Source organism: Oncorhynchus masou, chromosome 24 (genome assembly GCF_036934945.1).
Source record: "Oncorhynchus masou masou isolate Uvic2021 chromosome 24, UVic_Omas_1.1, whole genome shotgun sequence".
Lineage (NCBI taxonomy): Eukaryota > Metazoa > Chordata > Actinopteri > Salmoniformes > Salmonidae > Oncorhynchus > Oncorhynchus masou.
This window is the reverse complement of record NC_088235.1, coordinates 112906827-112932410: the sequence shown is the minus strand read 5'-3', so window position 1 is coordinate 112932410 and position 25584 is coordinate 112906827. Positions and strand designations below refer to the sequence as shown.

The following is a 25584-nucleotide window of genomic DNA, read 5'->3' as shown; positions in this document are numbered from 1 at the left end:
GTTAATTAACACAGGGGCCAGTCATCCATCCACACCATCTCATTATATAACAGAAGTTAATTAACACAGGGGCCAGTCACCCATCCACACCATCTCATTATATAACAGAAGTTAATTAACACAGGGGCCAGTCACCCATCCACACCATCTCATTATATAACAGAAGTTAATTAACACAGGGGCCAGTCATCCATCCACACCATTATATAACAGAAGTTAATTAACACAGGGGCCAGTCACCCATCCACACCATCTCATTATATAACAGAAGTTAATTAACACAGGGGCCAGTCACCCATCCACACCATCTCATTATATAACAGAAGTTAATTAACACAGGGGCCAGTCATTCATCCACACCATTATATAACAGAAGTTAATTAACACAGGGGCCAGTCACCCATCCACACCATCTCATTATATAACAGAAGTTAATTAACACAGGGGCCAGTCACCCATCCACACCATCTCATTATATAACAGAAGCTAACACAGGGGCCAGTCACCCATCCACACCATCTCATTATATAACAGAAGTTAACACAGGGGCCAGTCACCCATCCACACCATTATATAACAGAAGTTAACACAGGGGCCAGTCACCCATCCACACCATTATATAACAGAAGTTAACACAGGGGCCAGTCACCCATCCACACCATTATTTAACAGAAGTTAACACAGGGGCCAGTCATCCATCCACACCATCTCATTATATAACAGAAGTTAATTAACACAGGGGCCAGTCACCCATCCACACCATCTCATTATATAACAGAAGTTAATTAACACAGGGGCCAGTCACCCATCCACACCATCTCATTATATAAAAGAAGTTCATTAACACAGGGGCCAGTCACCCATCCACACCATCTCATTATATAACAGAAGCTAACACAGGGGCCAGTCACCCATCCACACCATCTCATTATATAACAGAAGTTAACACAGGGGCCAGTCACCCATCCACACCATTATATAACAGAAGTTAACACAGGGGCCAGTCACCCATCCACACCATTATATAACAGAAGTTAACACAGGGGCCAGTCACCCATCCACACCATCTCATTATATAACAGAAGTTAACACAGGGGCCAGTCACCCATCCACACCATTATATAACAGAAGGTAACACAGGGGGCCAGTCACCCATCCAAACCATTATATAACAGAAGTTAACACAGGGGCCAGTCACCCATCCACACCATTATATAACAGAAGTTAACACAGGGGCCAGTCATCCATCCACACCATTATATAACAGAAGTTAACACAGGGGCCAGTCACCCATCCACACCATTATATATCAGAAGTTAACACAGGGGCCAGTCACCCATCCACACCATCTCATTATATAACAGAAGTTAATTAACACAGGGGCCAGTCATCCATCCACACCATTATATAACAGAAGTTAACACAGGGGCCAGTCCCCATCCACACCATTATATAACAGAAGTTAACACAGGGGCCAGTCACCCATCCACACCATTATATAACAGAAGTTAACACAGGGGCCAGTCATCCATCCACACCATTATATAACAGAAGTTAACACAGGGGCCAGTCACCCATCCACACCATTATTTAACAGAAGTTAACACAGGGGCCAGTCATCCATCCACACCATCTCATTATATAACAGAAGTTAATTAACACAGGGGCCAGTCACCCATCCACACCATCTCATTATATAACAGAAGTTAATTAACACAGGGGCCAGTCACCCATCCACACCATCTCATTATATAACAGAAGTTAATTAACACAGGGGCCAGTCATCCATCCACACCATTATATAACAGAAGTTAATTAACACAGGGGCCAGTCACCCATCCACACCATCTCATTATATAACAGAAGTTAATTAACACAGGGGCCAGTCACCCATCCACACCATCTCATTATATAACAGAAGTTAATTAACACAGGGGCCAGTCATCCATCCACACCATTATATAACAGAAGTTAATTAACACAGGGGCCAGTCACCCATCCACACCATCTCATTATATAACAGAAGTTAATTAACACAGGGGCCAGTCACCCATCCACACCATCTCATTATATAACAGAAGTTAATTAACACAGGGGCCAGTCACCCATCCACACCATCTCATTATATAACAGAAGTTAATTAACACAGGGGCCAGTCATCCATCCACACCATTATATAACAGAAGTTAATTAACACAGGGGCCAGTCACCCATCCACACCATCTCATTATATAACAGAAGTTAATTAACACAGGGGCCAGTCACCCATCCACACCATCTCATTATATAACAGAAGTTAATTAACACAGGGGCCAGTCATCCATCCACACCATTATATAACAGAAGTTAATTAACACAGGGGCCAGTCACCCATCCACACCATCTCATTATATAACAGAAGTTAATTAACACAGGGGCCAGTCACCCATCCACACCATCTCATTATATAACAGAAGTTAACACAGGGGCCAGTCACCCATCCACACCATTATATAACAGAAGTTAACACAGGGGCCAGTCACCCATCCACACCATTATATAACAGAAGTTAACACAGGGGCCAGTCACCCATCCACACCATTATTTAACAGAAGTTAACACAGGGGCCAGTCATCCATCCACACCATCTCATTATATAACAGAAGTTAATTAACACAGGGGCCAGTCACCCATCCACACCATCTCATTATATAACAGAAGTTAATTAACACAGGGGCCAGTCACCCATCCACACCATCTCATTATATAACAGAAGTTAATTAACACAGGGGCCAGTCACCCATCCACACCATCTCATTATATAAAAGAAGTTCATTAACACAGGGGCCAGTCACCCATCCACACCATCTCATTATATAACAGAAGCTAACACAGGGGCCAGTCACCCATCCACACCATCTCATTATATAACAGAAGTTAACACAGGGGCCAGTCACCCTTCCACACCATTATATAACAGAAGTTAACACAGGGGCCAGTCACCCATCCACACCATTATATAACAGAAGTTAACACAGGGGCCAGTCACCCATCCACACCATTATATAACAGAAGGTAACACAGGGGGCCAGTCACCCATCCAAACCATTATATAACAGAAGTTAACACAGGGGCCAGTCACCCATCCACACCATTATATAACAGAAGTTAACACAGGGGCCAGTCATCCATCCACACCATTATATAACAGAAGTTAACACAGGGGCCAGTCACCCATCCACACCATTATATATCAGAAGTTAACACAGGGGCCAGTCATCCATCCACACCATCTCATTATATAACAGAAGTTAATTAACACAGGGGCCAGTCATCCATCCACACCATTATATAACAGAAGTTAACACAGGGGCCAGTCCCCATCCACACCATTATATAACAGAAGTTAACACAGGGGCCAGTCACCCATCCACACCATTATATAACAGAAGTTAACACAGGGGCCAGTCATCCATCCACACCATCTCATTATATAACAGAAGTTAACACAGGGGCCAGTCATCCATCCACACTGAACATGATGGTTATTTCCAAATGAATCCCCGTATTTGTTTTTGTAGTTTTTTCTGCTCTTTTGCACACCAGTATTTCTACTTACACATCCTCATCTGCACATCTATCACTCTAGTGTTAATTGCTCAATTGTAATTATTTTGCCTATTTATTGCCTTACCTCCTTACTTCATTTGCACAAATTGTATTACAGATTTTCTATTGTGTTATTGACTGTACGTTTGTTTATGTGTAACTCTGTGTTGTTGTTTTTGTCACACTGCTTTGCTTTATCTTGACTAGGTCGCAGTTGTAAATGAGAACTTGTTCTCAACTGGCCTACCTGGTTAAATAAAGGTTAGATAAAAAAAATATATTTAAAAAATCTAAAACGTCCCATTACCTTCTACCCCTCCAGGAGCAGCTGTGGTCTGCCCTGAAGGCTGGTCAGATTGACATGGTTGTGTCAGATCACTCCCCCTGCACACCAGACCTGAAGAGACTGGACAGTGGGGATTTCACTCAGGCCTGGGGAGGGATCTCCTCCTTACAGTTCGGTAAGTGAGATCAATAAGAGATCCATTAAAGATCCAGTAGAGATCCAGTAGATCCAGTGGATCTATTAGAGATCCATTAAATATCTAGTGGCTCCATTAGAGATCCATTAGAGATTCTTTAAAGATCCAGTAGAGATTCATTAGAGATCCAGTGGATCCATTAGAGATCCATTAAAGATCCAGTAGAGATCCAGTAGATCCAGTGGATCTATTAGAGATCCATTAAAGATCCAGTAGAGATCCATTAGAGATCCATTAGAGATTCTTTAAAGATCCAGTAGAGATTCATTAGAGATCCAGTGGATCCATTAGAAATCCATTAAAGATCCAGTAGAGATCCATTAAAGATCCATTAAAGATCCAGTGGATCCATTAGAGATCCATTAAAAATACAGTGGATCCATTAGAGATCCAGTAGAGATCAAATAGAGATCCATTAGAGTTCCATTAAAGATCCAGTGAGATCCATTTGAGATCCAGTGGATCCATTAGAGATCCAGTAGAGATACATTAGAGATCCATTAAAGATCCATTGAAGATCCAGTAGATCCATTAGAGATCCAGTAGAGATCCATTAGCTATTAGCCATACCTTGCCTCTATTTATAGGATTTTCTGTGTGAGTAAGCATTTGTTCTTAACTGACTTGCCTAGTTAAGTAAAGGTCAAATAAATAAAATAAAACATAGAAGCCTCATGTCCAACCATAGAAATATAATAGATACACATAGATCCCTAATGTCCAACCATAGAAATATGATATAATCTAATGGATTCACACATAGAAGCCTAATATCCAACCATAGAAATACAATATATTCTAATAGATTATATTTCTATGTGTCCGACAGAGGCACCAAACGAAAAGGTATCTATCGTGTTGTTCTGTAAAACGCATTTACATCTTTTCATATTCCAATAAATGAATCGTTCATTAAACCATGCCTTGTCTGTTGGCAAAGCCTCTAAACTCGGCTCCTGATGTTACTACTAATCCAGTCTCCTGATAGACGACAAAGTCCACAAGGAGATAAGCATAAAATACAGCGCTAGTTTACAAGTCAGTTTAATTATTTACTGGCCAGTCACAGTGAACAGAGAAGATGTCTGATCAAAGACTCCTGGCTTCGTGTTTGTGGTTCATTTCTTTACTATCAAATGAGGAGAGACGAACATATCACACAAGTCGGAGTTATAGTTAAACTAAATCTTTATTCACTTATTTATAAGGGAGCAAGTCAATACAACACACATATATAAAGTGAATCGATTGAGTGCTCTACGATAACGATGGCTGGTCGAATGAATCACCCTCTGATGATTCGTTGAGAGCCCCGAGACAAAGGTACAAAGGTATTTTATAGCCAAGATACATCCTCTTCAAGCTACATGACAAACAACAGATGTATGGAATGGGTCACAAGGTTAGGATTTGTATGAAAGATACTTATAATGCACAGCAGACGGTATCTGCTGTAAAAAAAAAACTGTTCTCGTTGTGTAGAGATCATAGTCTGGCCCTGGTGGTCATCTCTCCCTGGTACCGTATAGAACAGAAACATTAACTCATGCTTTGGAACGCGGTCTTGTTAGGTTAATCACCCCAAAGCATCGTAACCCCGCCCGGGAAAATCTTGGACCCATTCAAACAATTAATATCACACATAGCAGGCTATAGTATGTATTCAGCTCCCCCTCTCCCAGGCTATGGTATGGATTCAACCCTCCCTCTCCCAGGCTATAGTATGTATTCAGGTCCCCATCTCCCAGGCTATTGTATGCATTCAACCCTCCCTCTCCCAGGCTATAGTGTGTATTCAACCCTCCCTCTCCCAGGCTATAGTGTGTATTCAACCCTCCCTCTCCCAGGCTATAGTGTGTATTCAACCCTCCCTCTCCCAGGCTATAGTATGTATTCAACCCTCCCTCTCCCAGGCTATGGTGTGTATTCAGCTCTCCCCCTGTCTCCTCTTGAGAGCCATGTCTGCCTCCGGCGGCCTTTCTCAATAGCAAGGCTACGCTCTCTCTCACTCTCTCTCTGTATATATCTGTCTCTGTCTGTCTCTCTCTCTCTCTCTCTATCAATTCAATTCAATTCAAGGGGCTTTTTTGGCATGGGAAACATATGTTAACATTGCCAAAGCAAGTGAGGTAGATAATATACAACAGTGAAATAAACAGTCAAAACTAACAGTAAACATTACACATACAGAATTTTCAAAACAATCAAGACATTACAAATGTCATATTATGTATATATACAGTGTTGTAACAATGTACAAATGGTTAAAGTACACAAGGGAAAAATAAATAAGCATAAATATGGGTTGTATTTACAATGGTGTTTGCTCTTCACTGGTTGCCCTTTTCTTGTGGCAACAGGTCACAAATCTTGCTGCGGTGTCTCTAATATGGTCATACAATGGGCAGGAGGTTAGGAAGTGCAGCTCAGTTTCCACCTCATTTTGTCTCTCTCTATCTCTCTATCTGTCTCTCTCTATTGTCTCTCTCTCTCTATTTACAAAGCCATTTTGGGTTTACTACCCTTTTATTTGTGCATTTTTATTGTTCAGAAATGTGGTGGGTCACTCTCTTCGTTCGCTGGACTTTATCCTGCTAACTGTTCCAAATGTCAAAACTGAATTGGGTAAAAGGGCTTTTATTTACTCTGCGCCATCGTCTTGGAACACCTTACAAAATACTTTTAAACTGGAAGAACTTGTCCTGATTGGTGTTTTTAAATCGCTGATGAAGGATTTCGAGGCTGATTCCCTGACCTGTCAATGCTTTTAATTTGCTGTTTTATACTCTTGTGAATTCAATAGTTTTTACTAGATTACTTGTAGTTTTTCATGTTGTCTGTCTGTAATTTTTTCATAATACCTTGATGCTGCCTGTCTTGGCCAGCGCGCTCTTGAAAAAGAGATTTTAATCTCAATGAGCCCTTCCTGGTTAAATATTGGTTAAATAAAATACAAAAAATTGTCTCTCTCTATTGTCTCTGTCTCTCTCTGTCCCTCTCTGTATTGTCTCTGTCTGTCTGTCTATCTGTCCCGCTCTGTCTGTCTCTCACTATCTCAGGTCTGTCTCTGTTCTGGACGTCAGCCAGTAAGAAGGGTTTCACTCTGCCAGACGTGGTGAGGCTCCTCTGCCAGCGCACTGCACAACTCTGTCGCCTTGACAACCAGAAGGGGAGCCTTGTTCCCGGTCACGATGCAGACCTGGTCATATGGGACCCAGAGAAGGAGTTTGAGGCTAGTATTATAGGAGAGGGATTCACTAAGACGAAGAACACACAGTCTTTCATTGTATGACTACTGTTCATTTGTTGGTTTTGTGCTCAGCTGTTATTTTATATTTCCATTGATGACCTTCCACAGGTGAAAGACGCAAGTATACATCACAAAAATAAGGTGAGATAACATAAACCGTGGGTACAATACCCTACACAATATTAAACTATGAAGGATAACATAAACCGTGGGTACAATACCCTACACAATATTAAACTATGAACGATAACATAAACCGTGGGTACAATACCCTACACAATATTAAATAAGGTGAGATAACATAAACCGTGGGTACAATACCCTACACAATATTAAATAAGGTGAGATAACATAAACCGTGGGTACAATACCCTACACAATATTAAACTATGAAGGATAACATAAACCGTGGGTACAATACCCTACACAATATTAAATAAGGTGAGATAACATAAACCGTGGGTACAATACCCTACACAATATTAAACTATGAAGGATAACATAAACCGTGGGTACAATACCCTACACAATATTAAATAAGGTGAGATAACATAAACCGTGGGTACAATACCCTACACAGTATTAAACTATGAAGGATAACATAAACCGTGGGTACAATACCCTACACAATATTAAACTATGAACGATAACATAAACCGTGGGTCCAATACCCTACACAATATTAAATAAGGTGAGATAACATAAACCGTGGGTACAATACCCTACACAATATTAAATAAGGTGAGATAACATAAACCGTGGGTACAATACCCTACACAATATTAAACTATGAAGGATAACATAAACCGTGGGTACAATACCCTACACAATATTAAATAAGGTGAGATAACATAAACCGTGGGTACAATACCCTACACAATATTAAATAAGGTGAGATAACATAAACCGTGGGTACAATACCCTACACAATATTAAACAATGAAGGATAACATAAACCGTGGGTACAATACCCTACACAATATTAAATAAGGTGAGATAACATAAACCGTGGGTACAATACCCTACACCATATTAAACAATGAAGGAGAACATAAACCGTGGGTACAATACCCTACACAATATTAAATAAGGTGAGATAACATAAACCGTGGGTACAATACCCTACACCATATTAAACAATGAAGGAGAACATAAACCGTGGGTACAATACCCTACACAATATTAAATAAGGTGAGATAACATAAACCGTGGGAACAATACCCTACACAATATTAAATAAGGTGAGATAACATAAACCGTGGGTACAATACCCTACACAATATTAAATAAGGTGAGATAACATAAACCGTGGGTACAATACCCCACACAATATTAAACTATGAAGGATATCATAAACCGTGGGTACAATACCCTACACAATATTAAATAAGGTGAGATAACATAAACCGTGGGTACAATACCCTACACCATATTAAACTATGAAGGATAACATAAACCGTGGGTACAATACCCTACACAATATTTAACTATGAAGGATAACATAAACCGTGGGTACAATACCCTACACAATATTAAATAAGGTGAGATAACATAAACCGTGGGTACAATACCCTACACAATATTAAATAAGGTGAGATAACATAAACCGTGGGTACAATACCCTACACAATATTAAATAAGGTGAGATAACATAAACCGTGGGTACAATACCCTACACAATATTAAATAAGGTGAGATAACATAAACCGTGGGTACAATACCCTACACAATATTAAATAAGGTGAGATAACATAAACCGTGGGTACAATACCCTACACCATATTAAACTATGAAGGATAACATAAACCGTGGGTACAATACCCTACACAATATTAAACTATGAGCGATAACATAAACCGTGGGTACAATACCCTACACAATATTAAACTATGAAGGATACCATAAACCGTGGGTACAATACCCTACACAATATTAAATAAGGTGAGATAACATAAACCGTGGGTACAATACCCTACACAATATTAAATAAGGTGAGATAACATAAACCGTGGGTACAATACCCTACACAATATTAAACTATGAAGGATAACATAAACCGTGGGTACAATACCCTACACAATATTAAATAAGGTGAGATAACATAAACCGTGGGTACAATACCCTACACCATATTAAACTATGAAGGATAACATAAACCGTGGGTACAATACCCTACACAATATTAAATAAGGTGAGATAACATAAACCGTGGGTACAATACCCTACACAATATTGAACTATGAAGGATAACATAAACCGTGGGTACAATACCCTACACCATATTAAATAAGGTGAGATAACATAAACCGTGGGTACAATACCCTACACAATATTAAATAAGGTGAGATAACATAAACCGTGGGTACAATACCCTACACCATATTAAACTATGAAGGATAACATAAACCGTGGGTACAATACCCTACACAATATTAAATAAGGTGAGATAACATAAACCGTGGGTACAATACCCTACACCATATTAAACTATGAAGGATAACATAAACCGTGGGTACAATACCCTACACAATATTAAACTATGAAGGATACCATAAACCGTGGGTACAATACCCTACACAATATTAAATAAGGTGAGATAACATAAACCGTGGGTACAATACCCTACACCATATTAAACTATGAAGGATAACATAAACCGTGGGTACAATACCCTACACAATATTAAATAAGGTGAGATAACATAAACCGTGGGTACAATACCCTACACAATATTAAACTATGAATGATAACATAAACCGTGGGTACAATACCCTACACAATATTAAATAAGGTGAGATAACATAAACCGTGGGTACAATACCCTACACCATATTAAACTATGAAGGATAACATAAACCGTGGGTACAATACCCTACACAATATTAAATAAGGTGAGTAAACATAAACCGTGGGTACAATACCCTACACAATATTAAACTATGAACGATAACATAAACCGTGGGTACAATACCCTACACAATATTAAACTATGAAGGATAACATAAACCGTGGGTACAATACCCTACACAATATTAAACTATGAAGGATACCATAAACCGTGGGTACAATACCCTACACAATATTAAATAAGGTGAGTAAACATAAACCGTGGGTACAATACCCTACACCATATTAAACTATGAAGGATAACATAAACCGTGGGTACAATACCCTACACAATATTAAATAAGGTGAGTAAACATAAACCGTGGGTACAATACCCTACACCATATTAAACTATGAAGGATACCATAAACCGTGGGTACAATACCCTACACCATATTAAACTATGAAGGTTAACATAAACCGTGGGTACAATACCCTACACCATATTAAACTATGAAGGATAACATAAACCGTGGGTACAATACCCTACACAATATTAAATAAGGTGAGATAACATAAACCGTGGGTACAATACCCTACACCATATTAAACAATGAATGAGAACATAAACCGTGGGTACAATACCCTACACCATATTAAACTATGAAGGATAACATAAACCGTGGGTACAATACCCTACACAATATTAGATAAGGTGAAAATAACATAAACCGTGGGTACAATACCCTACACAATATTAAACTATGAAGGATAACATAAACCGTGGGTACAATACCCTACACAATATTAAATAAGGTGAGATAACATAAACCGTGGGTACAATACCCTACACAATATTAAACTATGAAGGATAACATAAACCGTGGGTACAATACCCTACACAATATTAAATAAGGTGAGATAACATAAACCGTGGGTACAATACCCTACACAATATTAAACTATGAACGATAACATAAACCGTGGGTACAATACCCTACACAATATTAAACTATGAAGGATAACATAAACCGTGGGTACAATACCCTACACAATATTAAAAAAGGTGAGATAACATAAACCGTGGGTACAATACCCTACACAATATTAAACTATGAACGATAACATAAACCGTGGGTACAATACCCTACACAATATTAAACTATGAAGGATAACATAAACCGTGGGTACAATACCCTACACAATATTAAATAAGGTGAGATAACATAAACCGTGGGTACAATACCCTACACAATATTAAATAAGGTGAGATAACATAAACCGTGGGTACAATACCCTACATAATATTAAACTATGAACGATAACATAAACCGTGGGTACAATACCCTACACAATATTAAATAAGGTGAGATAACATAAACCGTGGGTACAATACCCTACACAATATTAAATAAGGTGAGATAACATAAACCGTGGGTACAATACCCTACACAATATTAAACTATGAACGATAACATAAACCGTGGGTACAATACCCTACACAATATTAAACTATGAAGGATATCATAAACCGTGGGTACAATACCCTACACAATATTAAACAATGAAGGATAACATAAACCGTGGGTACAATACCCTACACAATATTAAATAAGGTGAGATAACATAAACCGTGGGTACAATACCCTACACAATATTAAATAATGAAGGATAACATAAACCGTGGGTACAATACCCTACACAATATTAAACAATGAAGGATAACATAAACCGTGGGTACAATACCCTACACAATATTAAATAAGGTGAGATAACATAAACCGTGGGTACAATACCCTACACAATATTAAATAAGGTGAGATAACATAAACCGTGGGTACAATACCCTACACAATATTAAACAATGAAGGATACCATAAACCGTGGGTACAATACCCTACACAATATTAAACAATGAAGGATAACATAAACCGTGGGTACAATACCCTACACAATATTAAACAATGAAGGATAACATAAACCGTGGGTACAATACCCTACACAATATTAAACAATGAAGGATAACATAAACCGTGCGTACAATACCCTACACAATATTAAACAATGAAGGATAACATAAACCGTGGGTACAATACCCTACACAATATTAAATAAGGTGAGATAACATAAACCGTGGGTACAATACCCTACACAATATTAAATAAGGTGAGATAACATAAACCGTGGGTACAATACCCTACACAATATTAAACTATGAAGGATAACATAAACCGTGGGTACAATACCCTACACAATATTAAATAAGGTGAGATAACATAAACCGTGGGTACAATACCCTACACAATATTAAACAATGAAGGATAACATAAACCGTGGGTACAATACCCTACACAATATTAAACAATGAAGGATAACATAAACCGTGGGTACAATACCCTACACAATATTAAATAAGGTGAGATAACATAAACCGTGGGTACAATACCCTACACAATATTAAACAATGAAGGATAACATAAACCGTGGGTACAATACCCTACACAATATTAAATAAGGTGAGATAACATAAACCGTGGGTACAATACCCTACACAATATTAAACTATGAAGGATACCATAAACCGTGGGTACAATACCCTACACAATATTAAACTATGAAGGATACCATAAACCGTGGGTACAATACCCTACACAATATTAAATAAGGTGAGATAACATAAACCGTGGGTACAATACCCTACACAATATTAAACAATGAAGGATAACATAAACCGTGGGTACAATACCCTACACAATATTAAATAAGGTGAGATTACATAAACCGTGGGTACAATACCCTACACAATATTAAACTATGAAGGATACCATAAACCGTGGGTACAATACCCTACACAATATTAAACTATGAAGGATACCATAAACCGTGGGTACAATACCCTACACAATATTAAATAAGGTGAGATAACATAAACCGTGGGTACAATACCCTACACAATATTAAATAAGGTGAGATAACATAAACCGTGGGTACAATACCCTACACAATATTAAACTATGAAGGATAACATAAACCGTGGGTACAATACCCTACACAATATTAAATAAGGTGAGATAACATAAACCGTGGGTACAATACCCTACACCATATTAAACTATGAAGGATAACATAAACCGTGGGTACAATACCCTACACAATATTAAATAAGGTGAGATAACATAAACCGTGGGTACAATACCCTACACAATATTAAACTATGAAGGATAACATAAACCGTGGGTACAATACCCTACACCATATTAAATAAGGTGAGATAACATAAACCGTGGGTACAATACCCTACACAATATTAAATAAGGTGAGATAACATAAACCGTGGGTACAATACCCTACACAATATTAAACTATGAAGGATAACATAAACCGTGGGTACAATACCCTACACAATATTAAATAAGGTGAGATAACATAAACCGTGGGTACAATACCCTACACAATATTAAATAAGGTGAGATAACATAAACCGTGGGTACAATACCCTACACCATATTAAACTATGAAGGATAACATAAACCGTGGGTACAATACCCTACACAATATTAAATAAGGTGAGATAACATAAACCGTGGGTACAATACCCTACACCATATTAAACTATGAAGGATAACATAAACCGTGGGTACAATACCCTACACAATATTAAATAAGGTGAGATAACATAAACCGTGGGTACAATACCCTACACAATATTAAACTATGAAGGATACCATAAACCGTGGGTACAATACCCTACACAATATTAAATAAGGTGAGATAACATAAACCGTGGGTACAATACCCTACACCATATTAAACTATGAAGGATAACATAAACCGTGGGTACAATACCCTACACAATATTAAATAAGGTGAGATAACATAAACCGTGGGTACAATACCCTACACAATATTAAACTATGAATGATAACATAAACCGTGGGTACAATACCCTACACAATATTAAATAAGGTGAGATAACATAAACCGTGGGTACAATACCCTACACCATATTAAACTATGAAGGATAACATAAACCGTGGGTACAATACCCTACACAATATTAAATAAGGTGAGTAAACATAAACCTTGGGTACAATACCCTACACAATATTAAACTATGAACGATAACATAAACCGTGGGTACAATACCCTACACAATATTAAACTATGAAGGATACCATAAACCGTGGGTACAATACCCTACACAATATTAAACTATGAAGGATACCATAAACCGTGGGTACAATACCCTACACAATATTAAATAAGGTGAGTAAACATAAACCGTGGGTACAATACCCTACACCATATTAAACTATGAAGGATAACATAAACCGTGGGTACAATACCCTACACAATATTAAATAAGGTGAGTAAACATAAACCGTGGGTACAATACCCTACACCATATTAAACTATGAAGGATACCATAAACCGTGGGTACAATACCCTACACCATATTAAACTATGAAGGTTAACATAAACCGTGGGTACAATACCCTACACCATATTAAACTATGAAGGATAACATAAACCGTGGGTACAATACCCTACACAATATTAAATAAGGTGAGATAACATAAACCGTGGGTACAATACCCTACACCATATTAAACAATGAAGGAGAACATAAACCGTGGGTACAATACCAAAAACCATATTAAACTATGAAGGATAACATAAACCGTGGGTACAATACCCTACACAATATTAAATAAGGTGAGATAACATAAACCGTGGGTACAATACCCTACACAATATTAAACTATGAAGGATAACATAAACCGTGGGTACAATACCCTACACAATATTAAACTATGAAGGATACCATAAACCGTGGGTACAATACCCTACACAATATTAAATAATGTGAGTAAACATAAACCGTGGGTACAATACCCTACACAATATTAAATAAGGTGAGTAAACATAAACCGTGGGTACAATACCCTACACAATATTAAATAAGGTGAGTAAACATAAACCGTGGGTACAATACCCTACACAATATTAAATAAGGTGAGATAACATAAACCGTGGGTACAATACCCTACACAATATTAAACTATGAAGGATAACATAAACCGTGGGTACAATACCCTACACAATATTAAATAAGGTGAGATAACATAAACCGTGGGTACAATACCCTACACAATATTAAACTATGAAGGATAACATAAACCGTGGGTACAATACCCTACACAATATTAAATAAGGTGAGATAACATAAACCGTGGGTACAATACCCTACACAATATTAAACTATGAAGGATAACATAAACCGTGGGTACAATACCCTACACAATATTAAATAAGGTGAGATAACATAAACCGTGGGTACAATACCCTACACAATATTAAACTATGAACGATAACATAAACCGTGGGTACAATACCCTACACAATATTAAACTATGAAGGATAACATAAACCGTGGGTACAATACCCTACACAATATTAAATAAGGTGAGATAACATAAACCGTGGGTACAATACCCTACACAATATTAAACTATGAACGATAACATAAACCGTGGGTACAATACCCTACACAATATTAAACTATGAAGGATAACATAAACCGTGGGTACAATACCCTACACAATATTAAATAAGGTGAGATAACATAAACCGTGGGTACAATACCCTACACAATATTAAATAAGGTGAGATAACATAAACCGTGGGTACAATACCCTACACAATATTAAACTATGAACGATAACATAAACCGTGGGTACAATACCCTACACAATATTAAATAAGGTGAGATAACATAAACCGTGGGTACAATACCCTACACAATATTAAATAAGGTGAGATAACATAAACCGTGGGTACAATACCCTACACATTATTAAACTATGAACGATAACATAAACCGTGGGTACAATACCCTACACAATATTAAACAATGAAGGATAACATAAACCGTGGGTACAATACCCTACACAATATTAAACTATGAAGGATATCATAAACCGTGGGTACAATACCCTACACAATATTAAACAATGAAGGATAACATAAACCGTGGGTACAATACCCTACACAATATTAAATAAGGTGAGATAACATAAACCGTGGGTACAATACCCTACACAATATTAAACTATGAAGGATAACATAAACCGTGGGTACAATACCCTACACAATATTAAATAAGGTGAGATAACATAAACCGTGGGTACAATACCCTACACAATATTAAACAATGAAGGATAACATAAACCGTGGGTACAATACCCTACACAATATTAAATAAGGTGAGATAACATAAACCGTGGGTACAATACCCTACACAATATTAAACAATGAAGGATAACATAAACCGTGGGTACAATACCCTACACAATATTAAACAATGAAGGATAACATAAACCGTGGGTACAATACCCTACACAATATTAAATAAGGTGAGATAACATAAACCGTGGGTACAATACCCTACACAATATTAAACAATGAAGGATAACATAAACCGTGGGTACAATACCCTACACAATATTAAATAAGGTGAGTAAACATAAACCGTGGGTACAATACCCTACACAATATTAAATAAGGTGAGATAACATAAACCGTGGGTACAATACCCTACACAATATTAAACTATGAAGGATAACATAAACCGTGGGTACAATACCCTACACAATATTAAATAAGGTGAGATAACATAAACCGTGGGTACAATACCCTACACAATATTAAACTATGAAGGATAACATAAACCGTGGGTACAATACCCTACACAATATTAAATAAGGTGAGATAACATAAACCGTGGGTACAATACCCTACACAATATTAAACTATGAAGGATAACATAAACCGTGGGTACAATACCCTACACAATATTAAATAAGGTGAGATAACATAAACCGTGGGTACAATACCCTACACAATATTAAACTATGAACGATAACATAAACCGTGGGTACAATACCCTACACAATATTAAACTATGAAGGATAACATAAACCGTGGGTACAATACCCTACACAATATTAAATAAGGTGAGATAACATAAACCGTGGGTACAATACCCTACACAATATTAAACTATGAACGATAACATAAACCGTGGGTACAATACCCTACACAATATTAAACTATGAAGGATAACATAAACCGTGGGTACAATACCCTACACAATATTAAATAAGGTGAGATAACATAAACCGTGGGTACAATACCCTACACAATATTAAATAAGGTGAGATAACATAAACCGTGGGTACAATACCCTACACAATATTAAACTATGAACGATAACATAAACCGTGGGTACAATACCCTACACAATATTAAATAAGGTGAGATAACATAAACCGTGGGTACAATACCCTACACAATATTAAATAAGGTGAGATAACATAAACCGTGGGTACAATACCCTACACAATATTAAACTATGAACGATAACATAAACCGTGGGTACAATACCCTACACAATATTAAATAAGGTGAGATAACATAAACCGTGGGTACAATACCCTACACAATATTAAATAAGGTGAGATAACATAAACCGTGGGTACAATACCCTACACAATATTAAACTATGAAGGATAACATAAACCGTGGGTACAATACCCTACACAATATTAAATAAGGTGAGATAACATAAACCGTGGGTACAATACCCTACACAATATTAAACTATGAAGGATAACATAAACCGTGGGTACAATACCCTACACAATATTAAATAAGGTGAGATAACATAAACCGTGGGTACAATACCCTACACAATATTAAACAATGAAGGATAACATAAACCGTGGGTACAATACCCTACACAATATTAAACTATGAAGGATATCATAAACCGTGGGTACAATACCCTACACAATATTAAACAATGAAGGATAACATAAACCGTGGGTACAATACCCTACACAATATTAAATAAGGTGAGATAACATAAACCGTGGGTACAATACCCTACACAATATTAAATAAGGTGAGATAACATAAACCGTGGGTACAATACCCTACACAATATTAAACTATGAAGGATACCATAAACCGTGGGTACAATACCCTACACAATATTAAACAATGAAGGATAACATAAACCGTGGGTACAATACCCTACACAATATTAAACAATGAAGGATAACATAAACCGTGGGTACAATACCCTACACAATATTAAATAAGGTGAGATAACATAAACCGTGGGTACAATACCCTACACAATATTAAATAAGGTGAGATAACATAAACCGTGGGTACAATACCCTACACAATATTAAACTATGAAGGATAACATAAACCGTGGGTACAATACCCTACACAATATTAAATAAGGTGAGATAAAATAACCGTGGGTACAATACCCTACACAATATTAAACTATGAAGGATAACATAAACCGTGGGTACAATACCCTACACAATATTAAATAAGGTGAGATAACATAAACCGTGGGTACAATACCCTACACAATATTAAACAATGAAGGATAACATAAACCGTGGGTACAATACCCTACACAATATTAAACTATGAAGGATATCATAAACCGTGGGTACAATACCCTACACAATATTAAACAATGAAGGATAACATAAACCGTGGGTACAATACCCTACACAATATTAAATAAGGTGAGATAACATAAACCGTGGGTACAATACCCTACACAATATTAAACAATGAAGGATAACATAAACCGTGGGTACAATACCCTACACAATATTAAACAATGAAGGATAACATAAACCGTGGGTACAATACCCTACACAATATTAAATAAGGTGAGATAACATAAACCGTGGGTACAATACCCTACACAATATTAAATAAGGTGAGATAACATAAACCGTGGGTACAATACCCTACACAATATTAAACTATGAAGGATACCATAAACCGTGGGTACAATACCCTACACAATATTAAACAATGAAGGATAACATAAACCGTGGGTACAATACCCTACACAATATTAAACAATGAAGGATAACATAAACCGTGGGTACAATACCCTACACAATATTAAATAAGGTGAGATAACATAAACCGTGGGTACAATACCCTACACAATATTAAATAAGGTGAGATAACATAAACCGTGGGTACAATACCCTACACAATATTAAACTATGAAGGATAACATAAACCGTGGGTACAATACCCTACACAATATTAAATAAGGTGAGATAACATAAACCGTGGGTACAATACCCTACACAATATTAAACAATGAAGGATAACATAAACCGTGGGTACAATACCCTACACAATATTAAACAATGAAGGATAACATAAACCGTGGGTACAATACCCTACACAATATTAAATAAGGTGAGATAACATAAACCGTGGGTACAATACCCTACACAATATTAAACTATGAAGGATACCATAAACCGTGGGTACAATACCCTACACAATATTAAACTATGAAGGATACCATAAACCGTGGGTACAATACCCTACACAATATTAAATAAGGTGAGATAACATAAACCGTGGGTACAATACCCTACACAATATTAAACAATGAAGGATAACATAAACCGTGGGTACAATACCCTACACAATATTAAATAAGGTGAGATAACATAAAACATGGGTACAATACCCTACACAATATTAAACTATGAAGGATACCATAAACCGTGGGTACAATACCCTACACAATATTAAATAAGGTGAGATAACATAAACCGTGGGTACAATACCCTACACAATATTAAACTATGAACGATAACATAAACCGTGGGTACAATACCCTACACAATATTAAACTATGAAGGATAACATAAACCGTGGGTACAATACCCTACACAATATTAAATAAGGTGAGATAACATAAACCGTGGGTACAATACCCTACACAATATTAAATAAGGTGAGATAACATAAACCGTGGGTACAATACCCTACACAATATTAAACTATGAAGGATAACATAAACCGTGGGTACAATACCCTACACAATATTAAATAAGGTGAGATAACATAAACCGTGGGTACAATACCCTACACAATATTAAATAAGGTGAGATAACATAAACCGTGGGTACAATACCCTACACAATATTAAACTATGAACGATAACATAAACCGTGGGTACAATACCCTACACAATATTAAATAAGGTGAGATAACATAAACCGTGGGTACAATACCCTACACAATATTAAATAAGGTGAGATAACATAAACCGTGGGTACAATACCCTACACAATATTAAACTATGAAGGATAACATAAACCGTGGGTACAATACCCTACACAATATTAAATAAGGTGAGATAACATAAACCGTGGGTACAATACCCTACACAATATTAAACTATGAAGGATAACATAAACCGTGGGTACAATACCCTACACAATATTAAATAAGGTGAGATAACATAAACCGTGGGTACAATACCCTACACAATATTAAACAATGAAGGATAACATAAACCGTGGGTACAATACCCTACACAATATTAAACTATGAAGGATATCATAAACCGTGGGTACAATACCCTACACAATATTAAACAATGAAGGATAACATAAACCGTGGGTACAATACCCTACACAATATTAAATAAGGTGAGATAACATAAACCGTGGGTACAATACCCTACACAATATTAAACAATGAAGGATAACATAAACCGTGGGTACAATACCCTACACAATATTAAACAATGAAGGATAACATAAACCGTGGGTACAATACCCTACACAATATTAAATAAGGTGAGATAACATAAACCGTGGGTACAATACCCTACACAATATTAAATAAGGTGAGATAACATAAACCGTGGGTACAATACCCTACACAATATTAAACTATGAAGGATAACATAAACCGTGGGTACAATACCCTACACAATATTAAATAAGGTGAGATAACATAAACCGTGGGTACAATACCCTACACAATATTAAACAATGAAGGATAACATAAACCGTGGGTACAATACCCTACACAATATTAAACAATGAAGGATAACATAAACCGTGGGTACAATACCCTACACAATATTAAATAAGGTGAGATAACATAAACCGTGGGTACAATACCCTACACAATATTAAACTATGAAGGATACCATAAACCGTGGGTACAATACCCTACACAATATTAAACTATGAAGGATACCATAAACCGTGGGTACAATACCCTACACAATATTAAATAAGGTGAGATAACATAAACCGTGGGTACAATACCCTACACAATATTAAACAATGAAGGATAACATAAACCGTGGGTACAATACCCTACACAATATTAAATAAGGTGAGATAACATAAACCGTGGGTACAATACCCTACACAATATTAAACTATGAAGGATACCATAAACCGTGGGTACAATACCCTACACAATATTAAATAAGGTGAGATAACATAAACCGTGGGTACAATACCCTACACAATATTAAACTATGAACGATAACATAAACCGTGGGTACAATACCCTACACAATATTAAACTATGAAGGATAACATAAACCGTGGGTACAATACCCTACACAATATTAAATAAGGTGAGATAACATAAACCGTGGGTACAATACCCTACACAATATTAAACAATGAAGGATAACATAAACCGTGGGTACAATACCCTACACAATATTAAATAAGGTGAGATAACATAAACCGTGGGTACAATACCCTACACAATATTAAACTATGAAGGATACCATAAACCGTGGGTACAATACCCTACACAATATTAAATAAGGTGAGATAACATAAACCGTGGGTACAATACCCTACACAATATTAAACTATGAACGATAACATAAACCGTGGGTACAATACCCTACACAATATTAAACTATGAAGGATAACATAAACCGTGGGTACAATACCCTACACAATATTAAATAAGGTGAGATAACATAAACCGTGGGTACAATACCCTACACAATATTAAATAAGGTGAGATAACATAAACCGTGGGTACAATACCCTACACAATATTAAACTATGAACGATAACATAAACCGTGGGTACAATACCCTACACAATATTAAATAAGGTGAGATAACATAAACCGTGGGTACAATACCCTACACAATATTAAATAAGGTGAGATAACATAAACCGTGGGTACAATACCCTACACAATATTAAATAAGGTGAGATAACATAAACCGTGGGTACAATACCCTACACAATATTAAACTATGAAGGATACCATAAACCGTGGGTACAATACCCTACACAATATTAAATAAGGTGAGATAACATAAACCGTGGGTACAATACCCTACACAATATTAAACTATGAACGATAACATAAACCGTGGGTACAATACCCTACACAATATTAAACTATGAACGATAACATAAACCGTGGGTACAATACCCTACACAATATTAAATAAGGTGAGATAACATAAACCGTGGGTACAATACCCTACACAATATTAAATAAGGTGAGATAACATAAACCGTGGGTACAATACCCTACACAATATTAAACTATGAACGATAACATAAACCGTGGGTACAATACCCTACACAATATTAAATAAGGTGAGATAACATAAACCGTGGGTACAATACCCTACACAATATTAAATAAGGTGAGATAACATAAACCGTGGGTACAATACCCTACACAATATTAAACTATGAAGGATAACATAAACCGTGGGTACAATACCCTACACAATATTAAATAAGGTGAGATAACATAAACCGTGGGTACAATACCCTACACAATATTAAACTATGAAGGATAACATAAACCGTGGGTACAATACCCTACACAATATTAAATAAGGTGAGATAACATAAACCGTGGGTACAATACCCTACACAATATTAAACAATGAAGGATAACATAAACCGTGGGTACAATACCCTACACAATATTAAACTATGAAGGATATCATAAACCGTGGGTACAATACCCTACACAATATTAAACAATGAAGGATAACATAAACCGTGGGTACAATACCCTACACAATATTAAATAAGGTGAGATAACATAAACCGTGGGTACAATACCCTACACAATATTAAACAATGAAGGATAACATAAACCGTGGGTACAATACCCTACACAATATTAAACAATGAAGGATAACATAAACCGTGGGTACAATACCCTACACAATATTAAATAAGGTGAGATAACATAAACCGTGGGTACAATACCCTACACAATATTAAATAAGGTGAGATAACATAAACCGTGGGTACAATACCCTACACAATATTAAACTATGAAGGATACCATAAACCGTGGGTACAATACCCTACACAATATTAAACAATGAAGGATAACATAAACCGTGGGTACAATACCCTACACAATATTAAACAATGAAGGATAACATAAACCGTGGGTACAATACCCTACACAATATTAAATAAGGTGAGATAACATAAACCGTGGGTACAATACCCTACACAATATTAAATAAGGTGAGATAACATAAACCGTGGGTACAATACCCTACACAATATTAAACTATGAAGGATAACATAAACCGTGGGTACAATACCCTACACAATATTAAATAAGGTGAGATAACATAAACCGTGGGTACAATACCCTACACAATATTAAACAATGAAGGATAACATAAACCGTGGGTACAATACCCTACACAATATTAAACAATGAAGGATAACATAAACCGTGGGTACAATACCCTACACAATATTAAATAAGGTGAGATAACATAAACCGTGGGTACAATACCCTACACAATATTAAACTATGAAGGATACCATAAACCGTGGGTACAATACCCTACACAATATTAAATAAGGTGAGATAACATAAACCGTGGGTACAATACCCTACACAATATTAAACAATGAAGGATAACATAAACCGTGGGTACAATACCCTACACAATATTAAATAAGGTGAGATAACATAAACCGTGGGTACAATACCCTACACAATATTAAACTATGAAGGATAACATAAACCGTGGGTACAATACCCTACACAATATTAAATAAGGTGAGATAACATAAACCGTGGGTACAATACCCTACACAATATTAAATAAGGTGAGATAACATAAACCGTGGGTACAATACCCTACACAATATTAAACAATGAAGGATAACATAAACCGTGGGTACAATACCCTACACAATATTAAACTATGAACGATAACATAAACCGTGGGTACAATACCCTACACAATATTAAACTATGAACGATAACATAAACCGTGGGTACAATACACTACACAATATTAAATACGGTGAGATAACATAAACCGTGGGTACAATACCCTACACAATATTAAATAAGGTGAGATAACATAAACCGTGGGTACAATACCCTACACCATATTAAACAATGAAGGATAACATAAACCGTGGGTACAATACCCTACACAATATTAAACTATGAAGATCAGTCCAGACTCTACATATAAAGCCTTCACAATCTACTGAAGGCAGTGATCCTGGTTGCTCTCTCCTCTCTCCTCTCTCCAGCTAACTCCCTACCTGGGCCTGACATTGCTTGGGGAGGTGAGTCTCACCATCGTCCGTGGCAGAGTGGTGTACAAGCAGGGTTCCTTCTCTCCTACGCCCCTGGGGAAGCATCTCCTCCTCCCCCAGGGGACGACCCAGGTCTCCCTGTGTGATGGAGAGAAGACCGAGGGGACCCAGGCCTCACGGTGATGGAGAGAAGACCGAGGGGACCCAGGCCTCACGTTGACTCCCTGGAAAACAGTGGCAAGACATGTTACTGAGGGGACAATCCTGGCTAAATAAATACAGTGCAATTAAATAAATGTACCATGGGGGGGGGGGGGGGGAAACAGTTCAGATGCTTGACTGTTGTTTTAAGATGTTTTAATAAACAAAGTAATCTCTTTCAAAGGGAGATTTGTGTCGAAATTCCATTACTCCCTCCACCTAAATCGAGTAGATTCCACAGTACAACAGTTAACCTCTTGAAACTCCCCATCCCGGATCCGGGATTGTGACTAAGCCTCAGGCTCATTAGCATAACGCAACGTTAACGATTTCTGAAAATCGCAAATAAAATTAAAATAATGCGTTTGCTCTCAAGCTTAGCCTTTTCTTAACAACACTGTCATCTCAGATTTTCAAAATATGCTTTTGAACCATAGAAATTGACTAATTTGTGTAAGAGTATGCAAAGCTAGCATAGCATTTTGTGTAGCATGTAGCACGCAACATTTTCACAAAAGCCAGATAACCAAATAAATAAAATCATTTACCTTTGAAGAGCTTCTGATGTTTTCAATGAGGAGACTCCCAGCCACATACCAAATGCGCAGTGTTTCCTGAAAGCGTCTGTGTGTAGGAGAAATCGTTCCGTTTTCAACGTGAAACTTTTTCCGGATTAACTACATAATATCGACGGAAACATGGCAAACGTTGTTTGGAATCAATCCTCAAGGTGTTTTTTCACATATCTCTTCATTGACATGCAGTTCGTGGAAGCTTG

At 36.8% G+C, this 25584-nt stretch overlaps 1 protein-coding gene across 1 annotated transcript in view; it reads left to right on the top strand.

The window, feature by feature from the left end:
• zgc:103559 (Allantoinase, mitochondrial) overlaps window positions 1-25336 on the top strand; it is a 57749-nt gene extending 32413 nt beyond the window's left edge. The window contains exons 8-11 of the mRNA XM_064936186.1: window positions 3911-4049; window positions 7130-7302; window positions 7429-7461; window positions 24600-25336. Coding sequence (XP_064792258.1) covers window positions 3911-4049; window positions 7130-7302; window positions 7429-7461; window positions 24600-24788 — 534 coding nt within the window. The 3' untranslated portion in view covers window positions 24789-25336. The remainder of the gene's footprint in view (window positions 1-3910; window positions 4050-7129; window positions 7303-7428; window positions 7462-24599) is intronic.
• Window positions 25337-25584: the final 248 nt, after the last annotated feature.